The 12908-nt window shown below is 34.1% G+C and overlaps 1 protein-coding gene across 1 annotated transcript in view; it reads right to left on the reverse strand.

Moving 5' to 3' along the window:
- Positions 1 to 7489, reverse strand: part of LOC105618987 — a 35590-nt gene extending 28101 nt beyond the window's left edge. Inside the window, exon 1 of the mRNA XM_012200517.1 lies at positions 7409 to 7489. Coding sequence (XP_012055907.1) covers positions 7409 to 7489 — 81 coding nt within the window. The remainder of the gene's footprint in view (positions 1 to 7408) is intronic.
- Between the last annotated feature and the right edge of the window lie 5419 nt (positions 7490 to 12908).

Below are 12908 nucleotides of genomic sequence, written 5' to 3' on the forward strand. Positions count from 1 at the left end.
AAAGTAACGTAATACCGACCGAACCACCGTACCCGGTTACCGGTTACCCGTCCGGTTACCGTACGTTACGTTAGTACGTACGTACTTACGTAACTAACCTACCTACCTACTACTCTCTCTCTCTCTCTCTCTCTCTCTCTCTCTCTCTCTCTCTCTCTCTATTCTCGTTTTTACCTCTGGATTATCATACCTGTCAATTTCCTAGACGAGTCAAAATTCTGTTTCTCTTTATAGTACGTTGTGTGAACAATAATTGCGAACGTTTGCCAAGAGATAAAATTGAGATTTGACAGCGAAACACAACGATTATTAGAATGTTGATAATCTATAATTTTAACATTTGTATAAAATATTATAGCATGTTGACTGCCATAGTATTGAGATATTTAAATTTTAATATAAATATACAAAATTTTAATACAAAAGAAATTAGCCAGGCATGATTTTAGTGTTTTTCTTTAAAAAAACAAACAATAATATATTTCTTCCAAATGTTTCAGTTTTTACAAAATTATCTTTAGTGAATAAAAATAAATCATTTACAAATATTAATCAGAATTAAATTCAATTGTATATAAATATTTAAATTGAAATGAGATATTTAAATTGCTACAAAATTAAATCTCTCTCTACAAAAAAAAATATCTTTCCTCAGAAATTTATGCACAATCTATATATACATATAAATAATATTTCGACAACTTTCTATAAAGTAAAAGATAAAAATATATCACAAGTAGTAATTAAAGTTAATCTTGGTTGACTAAAGGATAAATTTATCATTCAGGCATTGATAGTTAAAAATATATAAAGAAACTGTAATGACGTTATAACTTGACGCGATGGCACTTTTATTAATAACGTCTTAACTTTGTACCTTGGTAAATAACTTGGATCTTGTACTTGCTCGCGGGTGATAAAACGAACGACTACACGCGGAACGAAATCTCGGCTTTTATGAGAGGCATTTTGCTCGGCGCAATGTGATGAAAAATGCGCGGTAAGATCCTGAAACGGCCCTGAACTCGATACACGGCGCGCGCGAACGATTTCGTTGCTATTATAAAGCCATTACCGCCGCCGTTGTTACGTTAAAGCGTTGCGCAAATAGCGCGCGGCGATAAATTAATGTCATCAGGGACGTAGGAATTTTCGAGCTTTCCCGCGAGCTGTGCATTTTGCAAAAAACCTACTGCGCGCATGCTGCCCTGTTACGCGTGTAACAATGTACCAACAATTGTAACTCCCCACGACCATCCCACCCCTTACGTGTGCGTGCGAGTTGAAAATATCGTTAAACAATCGCACGGACGCGATATAGAGAGGGCTGCACAGAGAAATTTCTCGCAATCAGGAAAATTCGCTATTATATTGTAAACGTAAAGGACGCTAATCGGAAACGAATGACAAAGCTCATTCGCATTACAAATAAAATAAAAATGCAAAAATAAAATATCGATGCATTCACTGTTAATTATTAAAAGAGCAATGGTCTCCCCAAGTTAAATAATATTTTATTATTTTTAACTTTCATGTGCGTTAAATTGCACATGAAAATATAAATCAATCCATTTCTGTAGTTAGTTTCAAAGTAAATAACATCCATATTAACGCATGCATTTAGTAAATAATAAATTAAATTTTTTATTAATAATGAATTAATTTTTAATTTAAATATATTTTCTTCAGTTAAATTGTTTAACTTCAATGCTTTAGTTAAATTAACGGTATATTGAATGGAAGCAGTGGAGACGTATAAAAGTAATTAAAAATAACTCAACTTGGGTATAATAATTTGACATTAAAAATTTAACAGTGTACATATATATTCGTGCACTCGTTTAATGTATTTCAATCTATCTGATAATATTCTGTAGGGTAATTAAAATGTAAGTTTCAATGACGTTGCAAATTGAATTGTTGTTTACTTTATACGAACATCGATATACGAACATTGACTTAAGTAATGTCAGCTGATTTAAACCTTATTGACTATATACATACGTAATATTTGTCACAATTGATATAGTAAACAAATGAGTTTAAAAGCAAATATATAAGCAAAGTTTGTAAAATAAATCCTACAAAATCATATATTATTAAAGATAATTAAGTTACATCGAATGTAAATCGAAATAATTAGTCGAGTAAGAACTACGAAATAATAAAAAGAAACTAAAACTGAAAAGTGATTGTAATAATCGCAGTAAATGGTACGATATGAAGGAATAAACAATGTTTATAAATAATAAATAGTAAAATTAATAAAATGCGGCAGTTATCGGAAATCCCTTGGATATCGTTCTTTATCTTCGTGTTTTCCTGATGATCTCTCTTCAGGGCTGATACCTATGCACGCCCACGCATCTCAAAGTAAGAATACACGCCAGATAGATAATTCCTTGCGGCTCCCTCGCTTGTTTTTCCACCCTCTCGCAACAACAAATCGCGCATACGAGTACATATGCACGTATAAAGACTCCTCGCCTATGTTCGCTGCGCTCGCGCTCTCAGTTATGCCTTATTTATGAACGCAAAGCGCTCATGCTCGTTTTCATACCCGCAGTAACAACAAAATAGGGAGATACGAAAGATGTTCCTCGCGGAAAGTAGAATCTCGAGCGGAATTCGCGCGGCATTCGTCTACCCCTCCCCCTCGATTTATTAAGAGAATAATCTCTAAATTTCTCCAATTGAATTAATTTTGCGTAACTATAACAGGTTGGGGAATTTCTAAGGAATTTGTGAATAATAGTAGCAAATTTGCACTTAATTACCATTCCCTCGAAATGATTTCTTAAGAGATAAGGATCTCGATCTTTACGTCAACGTAATCATACAGATGCTCAAAAATCATTAAACTTTTTTATTATTTAAAAAAAAGCTTGATCTTTTTCCCTAACTACAAATTGGATGTATCTGTTGCTCCATAAAGATAAAAAACAAAGTGCACGTAATCGCGAAATACCTTCTCGAGCGAAGAAGAGGAAGAAATGGAAGATGCGTTAGGATTTAGTGAGGTGAACTCTTGATATATTATCTAGATATTTGTATTGTTGGAGGTATTGATCTACGAGGCAATCCGTATTATCTGGCAGAAGAGAATTGGAACAATCTAACAATCAGTGCATCCATATTATATATATGGATGCATCTTGAACAAATTAGAGAAGCCCATCATCAAAGAGGATTGGAAATCGTAACTAATTAATACTAATGAGCTCGTGGTATTCAGAAATTTTTGGCATTAGATGCTATTTATAATATTTATATTTATTGACAAACATAGAGCAATGTATATCATTGCTTGATATACTGCGGAGGAATCTCTGCATATGTCAAAATTCAAACAAGTCTTTAAAAAAATAATATATATATATATATATATACTGAAAAAAAATTTTATTAAATGTTGATACATTTCTTTGAATAATATTAATTGAATAAAATATTAATTGAACAATAATATTCAATTTTCAATAAAAAGAATGATAAATTAATACTTTTTATCAAATATATCTATATATTTAGAACTAATATTTACTTAGAACTATTCAAACAAATGTTTATTAAAATTTTTTTTTCAGTACATATATGTAATTTTTTTTCGAATCTATACGTATACATTTTTTATAATTTAATTATAAAAAGACTTTTTTATTATAAATGTGAATCACGATAGCACTGCTTTAAAGGATAACTAGGATCATTAGGATAATAACGAATGATTTATCGCAGATCATCTGCGACCGATCGGAGCCTAGGACAGCGCATTTCTGTCGAGGAACTTTAATTTGTTGCTTCGTGTTCGAAAGGATATATTCAGGAATTACGCGGGCAGGGCATTGTGAGCGAGATAAGTTATTCTCGCGGCAGAACGCGCAGAACGAAGCCGAGAGGTCCTGATTTATCGGGAGTTCTCCCGAAGATGGGGGCATGTTCTCCGGGGAAACGTGACTCGTTAATCGGTACCATCGTACTGGCTATTTTATCCGGTTAATAACCAGCCGTGAAATGAACGCGGGAATACTATAAATACTTCGGGGATTATCCGGGGAAGAAGTAAGGAGGGGGAGGGGGGGAGAGGAGCATAAAGATTAGAGTCGGTCTCGATCTCGAGATAAGATAGGGCTTTCCAATTTAGTTGCTTCTTTATCGCTCCCGATAGGTGTTGCAAATTTTCTCGAGAAATAGGGGGAGGAGAGAGAGGGAGAGAGAGAGAGAGAGAGAGATGCTCTGATTTTACTAGAATATTCATTCGACAAATATAAGATAATAAAGTAGCGCATAGCTTCTTAATGTATTCCGCGAGCCACAAAGGAAATAGTAAATTAACAGAGGAATTATATGACGGTGTATATACGTGATAGAACTCGTTTCTCCGCGAAGCAATGTAAGCCGAGAGTGAAGGACGACGTGTGTTTGCGTACCGTTTACGAGACAGTTACAATATCTCGTCGATTTGCATAACATGTCCTCATTACCGAAAAACTCGGCGCGGCGTAAAGAAACGGTAAAGGCCCGTTAACGCCTTGTAGGATAAGCATCGTGGGATTTTTTCGAAAACGCTGAGAACGGCGGAAACGACGAGAGTCCCGACGAGAAAGTTCGAGCTTAAAGAATCTTTTATTGTGGGACACCGCATGAAAGGATACAAAAGTCTGTCATTTTAAGAATACGTTAAAAAAAAAAAAGAAGAAAAAGGCGAGAGAAAAGCATGCGCGATATAAATGAAAGATTCACAGCTCCGGCAAGCCTGTAATTTATAAGCTCGGCTTTGGATACAGAAACGCCGCATTCGAAGCGAACCTAATGGACTTACTTTACTTGCACTCTGAACTCCTTATAAATGGAGTTCAAATCTATCCTGAACGTACTTGTGTCATTTGTTTTCGTAGAGTCCTGTCGCGATATCTGTGATTTTATCGTGGCGATATGCAAATTCATGCGTCCTTTATTTGTCATTTTCGCTGCACGCAGCTCAGAATGTTATTTCTCTTTGGGTCTCTTCGGTGGGGCATTTTCACGGTATTTTCTCCCACGAGAATGAAACGCTCGTTCGTTAAGCTGCACGCGCGAGTATTTTTTTAATAAACGTCGATTAAACGGACTGCCTTTGGCAGTCGCGCCAATTAAGTCTTGAGCCACTTTTAATTGTTCCTAACGAGACTAAAACGAGCGCGCACCCATACTCTACGTCATGTCGCATAACAATGACTAACGGTTAGACCGCGAGCGTGTCTTTACTCTGTTTTCTATTACATGTTGACGAAGTCGACAACATGAGAATCGATTTACGCTCATTCATACATGAATCGAGGACGTATAATACTTTCATTGGCAATAAAGAATTAAAAGTCGTCGAACTGAAAGTTTAGCTCGAGAATTCTGAAATTTTATAAAAATTATGTTACGAAAAATCATCATATTATGAAATATTATATTATGAAATAATAATCATATTATGAAAAATCATATTAACATAATATTATCGATAAAAATAATATTATAGACACATTAACATAAAATTACATTAAGAAAAAATAATTGCATAATTATACGAACTAATTATATAATAATACTCCATATGCGCGTTATAAATTAAGCTTAATTTTCTCCTTTTCCAATGTTGGAAATATCAGAGCAGATTCTTCCTCTTCCGCTTTTTATACAAATATCGCGTTATATTAACATTTAATTTCTCTACAATCCTTGGAAATGCTTGATATATCTGGACAAACAAATTGAAAAAGGAGTGTTTAATTTTAAAACGAAATGTTTTATTCTTGTCTCCATTTTTTAAATACTTAGAGATGTTTCAAACATTTTTTAATGTTTTAAAAATGGAGACAAAAATGAATTTTAGTATCTTAAAATAAGTACTTTTTTTTTGAGTACGGATGCCAAGTGATTACATGATCACGATGTAGTTTCGATTCATCGATTCGCACATACATACACATACATACATACATACACCATACTGGACTTACGCTGGGACGAAATAGGATTGCGTAACAGTCGTAACGAATCGTGCAATTACAACGCGATGAATGTTGGGGAATCAATTAGAAACGAAACGTGCGACATAAGGTAGATAGATAGATAGGTAAAAGAGACTATAGAGAGAAAGAAAAAAAAACGCGATCGACTTAACGTAGCTTCATTAGTTACACGAAAGCTATTACCTGTTCATTAGATCGAAAACCACGTTCGCGATCCATGATAGTTATTCCGTAGGTTTTAAATGCCGTAGGTTTTAAACTACCCTTATTTAACGTCGCCTTTATATCGAAGCCTCTCAGTCTGTCGGCTATTTTTAATTAAACGTTAAGGTCGCCTTTGGCATGCTACACGAACAGAAGGTCTCGCATCAGTTATGCGTCTTGAGAAACGTGGGCGCTTTATATAATATTATAATAAAGCGCATTTATATGCTCATGAAAGAAAGATAACGCGAGACTAACGCTGTAAAATCCCCTCGCAATTATTCCGCGAGGCGGTTTGCTTTCGTCGCAATAAAAGCGCGACGCACGAATTACGAGACGCCAGTGGAATTAATCATGAGCGAAATTAACGCTAAACGAGCGCAATTATCCGGTCGATGATACTACTATTAAAACAGAAGCGAAACATCCGGACTACTTCAGATGAGCAAAATTAATCGGTCGGACATTAGCCATAATCATTAGCTATTAATGTATTCGTTCGGCACGTCTTTATCGGTCGACAAGCGGAAAAAAAATAATGAGTTAAATTAAAGAGTTCTCAGAAGCAAACTTTTAGAAACGTCTCGAGTACGTCTCGACTACCTGTCGTTGACCGGTTCCGAACGCGCATCATTGACTCCTTGAACTTCGAGATTAGTCACTTCTGTGACGGGATTTGCTTTTCCAGAAGAAAAACGTTTTTTCAATACTAAAAATCTTCTTCAAGAAGAAGTTAACTCTCAACTATATCTAAACATCTTGTTTGAAATATAAAATACAAGTGAACCTTCTTACAATGATTGATAGAGGAAGATTTAATATAATACTTTTTTTTACTTACAATTTAAAACTTCAAAAATGTAACTTCGTTACATTAATATTTTTTAAAGTAATTGTTATAATAATTAATTTTTGAAAAAAGATAAGATAAAATCATCTATAAATGAAGAATCTAATAAAAATGAAAGAAATAATTTGTTCACTTAATTCGTGTGCAACTTAAATAATTCATGTTTGTGTGCCAAATCTATCAACTGATTCCAGGACAGTTCACCTACTTTACCAAAACGTATATTCGCGACAGACACTCAATCATCGATAATATCATTAGTTAATTCTTTCTTTTTCGATACAGCATTTTCAAGTCTAAGTAAACGGAAGGCATGTGATTGAGGAGGATTTCTTCGACTCCGACTCACCTTCAGATCGACATGCCGTCCGTCATGCGAATGTCGCCGATGGAAACCCGTCACGCTCGAAAGGATCGTCGACACGATCATACGATCACGATTGTATATAATCACGTGTCGATATCAATTACATACATTCCCGACAGAAAACGTCGATCCGCATTTATTCCAGACTAAATTCAAGGATTTCCTTTTTTTATTTCCTATAATAAACACGACCGCGTGAAAATTTCCGAACACTTCTATTCGATAGATTTATTATATCTCTATGGTGATCCACGAGACACACCTGACGAAGAGTAGAACTACACTGAGTTTGTGGCTGTCGCGAGTATCCCTTCTCCGGCCTTTGTCCCCCTTCTTCCTCGTGTCCTTTCTCTTCCTCTCTACCAAGCAACCCTATCTGACCTTTCCTTGCCTCTGGAATTACTTTGACAACCTCGGCAACTTAATCCACCTTTTTTTCTTGGCCTCTTTGAAAGAAATCTTTGAGAAAGATCTTTGAAGAAATCGTCGGTAAATTCGATAGTAACAATGTAATCAAGCGGAATGAGAATAAGAATGAAAATATAAATATATTTAGCTCTACTATTAAGACCGTGGTCCTATTCCGATGCTTAAAAATTATTTTCCTTGTCGTTAAATATTAAATAAATACAAATGATGTTCATGAGAGCATTGTGAACATGAATCATGGACTGCAGCTTAATACTAAAATTCTTGAATCTAGGATTTCTTGATCTTCGATATCAGTATGGCCTACATTATAATTAGATACCTAACGATAATATTTTATTATTAAATCTCTGATATTCCTGATAGAAACAGTTATTCCTGATAGAAAATCTAAAAAAAATGTTCGAGATTGATTAAAAAAACCTTTTTTTAATTTCTTTTTTTTAATTTCTTCGCGTCTCATCCTTCTGTTGATTTCAAGAGACACACTTTGTTACGTAGAAGAATCTAAGGTAAAAAAATTTAATTCCTATATTTCATCAACGTTCCCGAGGCCGTTTTCAGCGCCTTACGAGCCCTCGCGGCTTTAACGACGTGAGCCGTCGTGTTCACCGATTCTACTGGTGCAGGTTTATGGATTACGGTGCTTCCAGCACCATAAAGTCTGCCAAAGGAGATCAGCAGACGCGCGCGTGAGTCATGATGCAGAAGGAAGCGGCCTCGCGTCCTGCATGTATATATAAACGTTAATATCGCTCATTCTTTATGACGCGTTGAGCTGAGGAGTGCAAGAGCCTCTGGTAATCGTTAACCACATCCCGACGTGAATTCCTCTAGTCTAATCTCCCGGCCCTTAATCATCATTGTTCCTGGAGAAACCACGCGTCACCTCGAGGAATTTAAGATCCTGGCGACCTGAGAAGATCGGATCACACGGTCGCCGCATCGCTCGCGAAATCTCTCGTTATTTTCGCGTCATTTTCGTTTCAATGGATAACGTCGAAGTATTGCGTCTGATATAAGCGGATTCCCCGCGGAATGCGGTCACATTGGAACCGGCGAGTGTGAGAAAGTCACCAGAAAGAATTCCACCTTGAAAACAGATTGATTTCCGTGGCATCAATCATGGGACACTCGCTGTTTTATTCCGCGATAGTTTCATTATCGAGATTATAATATATGAATGTTAAAAAAAATTGCGAATACAAATCGCGTTAAATTTCTATTAAAGAGACATAGACTTCAAGTTCTGATCGAGAAGTTTAAGTAAAAAGTTTTAAACTTTAGAAATCCTCGTGCTGTATATAAAGGAAAATTAAATTAAATATATTCATTTCTATAATATTTTAATGTATTTATTATAAGTATTATGTCAATAAAATCCATTTTTCTTGTATACATTTAAAAAGTGCCCAATTAAAAAAAAAATTGTTTGAATAATTCTAAGTAAATATTTACTAAATGTAAACATTTACATTTGTATACAAATGTATACATTTATTTGATGCAAAAACTATTATTTTGCTTTAACTCATTTTTTCAAATGCTTATTTATTGGAAATATAGTAAATTTTTTTTCCTATATTAAATGATCACCGTGATTCTTTTATTAATCCAATTAATTGCTTGGATTATTTGCCATTATGTCGACGGATTATGTCATCGGATAAATCGATGTTCCAATTCACTAAATATGAAGGACAAACTGAAAGTCTACTGCTTCTTCGTCGTTCGTAGAGACGAAAGGGTCGATTCGACGATCCGTAAATTATGCAGATGATCGTTGTCGCGAGTAAATTATGTACGCGCGTGTTCTTCAACGACGACGACGACGACGACGACGACGACGACGACGACGTCGTCGTTTCTTCGTATCCTCCGGTGGCACATAACGCCTTGTATCCACGTCTCCTAACTCTTTTGTTCGTTACGCACGCGTCCGATGCATCCGCGTGATCGGCGTGACTCGCATCACATATTCGCTGTCGCTTCATTGTTTGTACTAACATAATGCAACGTGCGCGACTTTAGATATCCAAAGCGAAGCATCGATACTCGGATGTAATCAGACGCAAATGTCGAGGGCCATTGGTATTCAAGAAACGGAATTAAAGTGACGAAATTAGGAGAGCCGCATGTTCCTTTCTCCTTTCTTTTTTTATGACACACGCTGCAGGACGCGAGTGACTCATGTGTTTCACGCGCGTGCCATGCTGCGTCATGTTGAAATCTTTTTGGATATCGTTAAATATCTTCAGGAATTTCCTTGCTCAATTTTCCTCGAAGAAATCATTTTTGTATCATTTATTAAAAAAAATATACGATAGAGTAATTTCTTGTAATTTTTACAAAAATGCGTTACGGATTTTCATCGATAGTAAGATTTAATTAAGTTTTAAATTAACAATTTGATTTAACTGTGAATTTTTCTGGTCTTTTTCCTGAAATCAATTATGTTAAATTCAGAGTATACAGAAAATAGGTGAACGCCAATTTAATGTGTTTTTTTATTCAAAGAACACAGCCAGAGAATCAAGTTGTTACCTATAAAGCCCTGAGAAAATGATTGAGATTCAGAGAAACGCTCGCGTGTCGACAAAGTTTTTGTGCGCATTGCAACCTTATAGCCGCTTCCGTTCGTAGTTTCCGTTCCGCGTTTTTTCGATGATAAAACAATTATTCATTCAAATATAATTTATTAATCTCTAAAATTTAATAGAAAAACCTAATTTGCTTCTTAAATATCATCTTCCAATTCTCTGAGAATTTAAACATTTAAATATTTTAAATATGAAAAACTGATGCAAACCGACAGCAAAACAAAGAGTTATATCGAGTATACATCGAGAGTTTATAAATTAATTCAGCCCTGATATTTATAGATTTACTCACGGTGAGCTCTAATTAAGAGAGTCTGTGAAGGATGAATGAATTAACCTTTTGATTCATTGAGATTAACGATCATTGATATCCGACTACTAATTTATTGCCAGCGTCGATGTAACACGACGAGAAGAGACGTTCAGGTAGTCAATTAACGTTTACATTTTTCAACTTCAATTAACATAAAATATTAATCTTGGGAACTAATATCGATTTCGTAGAAACCTAACATTTTTGTAAATTAGATTTCGATTTAAAGTGACGTACGTCATAACTTTCGGGTTAAAAACGTTAAAATTAAATCTCTGTTTATAATATGCGTACAATATAACGTACAATAACACGTTTTTATTGTGTATATCTGACACTATATGTCCTACACCCACACCGCGGGTTGGCAGCGAGTAATGCGTGATAACATTGCTTCCGGTTGAGGGGACGCGAAACAAATGCCAAGCAAAACAGAGAAAATTTGTATTTTTTTGTCGCACACATGCAATTGCACTTCGTTCACCTGGTATACATCTGGTCAGGTCAAAACCCTCCCTTCAGAAGTAAACGATGTAATTAATGCTCAATGAGTCAGCATTAGGAATATTTAATTTTATGACATTTTCTTGTAAAAATTATATCAATCGAAATATGGATATTATAGAATAATCAGAGGACTCTAGTAGCAAAATTTATATTGGCATAATATTGGCCAAATATATTCCCAACGTTCAATCAAAAGTCTCGCCAATAAATTGCTGCTAGACACATTATTTAATTCATGGAATGTTATTTAATTCTTTCCTTAGCAAGCAATTCTATATTTTGCATTACGTAAACAGATAGATTAAAATTTCAGCGAGGTATAGAATTGAATAATTGTAATGCGGGTAATTTTATGACTTTTTTCACTCTCACTCGCTGTCGAAATATCCGGAGAACTCATAAACGTGGCCAGGCGTTAAGTGTTACCTCCATAAGTTTCACTTTTCCTGTTACGTACTATTATTATCGCTTCCTCAGTGTAGGTGGAATTTCCACTTTTCCGCAAATCTTAATTTGTCACTCATTTTTCCTTCTGTCTGATTGTTTCTCTTGTTTTCTCTTCCTAATATTTTCGCTCGTTAACAAAACACGTACAAAGTTATTAATTTATCATTATATTAATATTAATACATATAGAAAAATACGTATTACATTAATAATTAATTGTTTCAAGTATTTCAAGAGTTCGTATATCCGCAAATTTATCATCACAAGCATCAAATTTATCCAAAATATATTCTGAAAATCCTAGAACTTTAATCAAGATTATTAAATTAAAACAAGTTCGAGCTGCTTGTTATATAAAGTTTATATATAAAGTCGTTTTTTCAATAAATTTTATATTTTTTAAGAATAAGCAATCTTGTTTTGAATATTTAATAATAATTTTTTCTAAAATTTGTATATATTTTAAATTTATTATCGAAAAGATATTCTTTCTTGAAGATAACCGTCATTTAAAAGGAAATTCAGTAAACATTTCTTAGTAACAAAATTAGTAATATTTTTCTGTGTGTGTATTATCAATTAAGAAATATAATTAGTTGCTATCAGTCTCATTAAAATATCATTAGCTTAAGTATAAATAAGTCGTTTACCTCGTCTTTAGTCACTTTTATAGTCTCACAGGATTCGACGTAAAAGATGGAACTCATCTCTGGACGGAACCACATAATTTTGGTCTCTATTTCTCTCCTTTTCTAAATAATTTATTAACCTGTTCAATCACGTAATCAGCGAGTTTCTCGTTTCCATCATCATTTTAAACATAAACAAAAAATACAATTTTCAACATAACACTTCAACACAACAAATTCATAAAATTATTCCACATAATATCACTAATCTCTTTCGAGTTTTTTCATAATTAAAATAATTCTTTTTTCTTCATATTGTATCAGTTATCTTTGAATCATAAATCACTTCCGCTGCTAACATTTGTCATCCAAAAATGAATTGTGTTTATTCCCGCACTATGTTTTTTTATCTTATCATAAACAACATCTTATCAACTTTTTCTTTCATTTTAATTTATATATATATATATATATATATATATATATATATATATATATATATTATTATACTACACACAATAATAGTACGTATACGTACGTAACGAACTTAAAAGTTA

Source organism: Atta cephalotes, assembly GCF_000143395.1.
Source record: "Atta cephalotes unplaced genomic scaffold scaffold00019, whole genome shotgun sequence".
NCBI classification, from domain to species: Eukaryota; Metazoa; Arthropoda; class Insecta; order Hymenoptera; family Formicidae; genus Atta; species Atta cephalotes.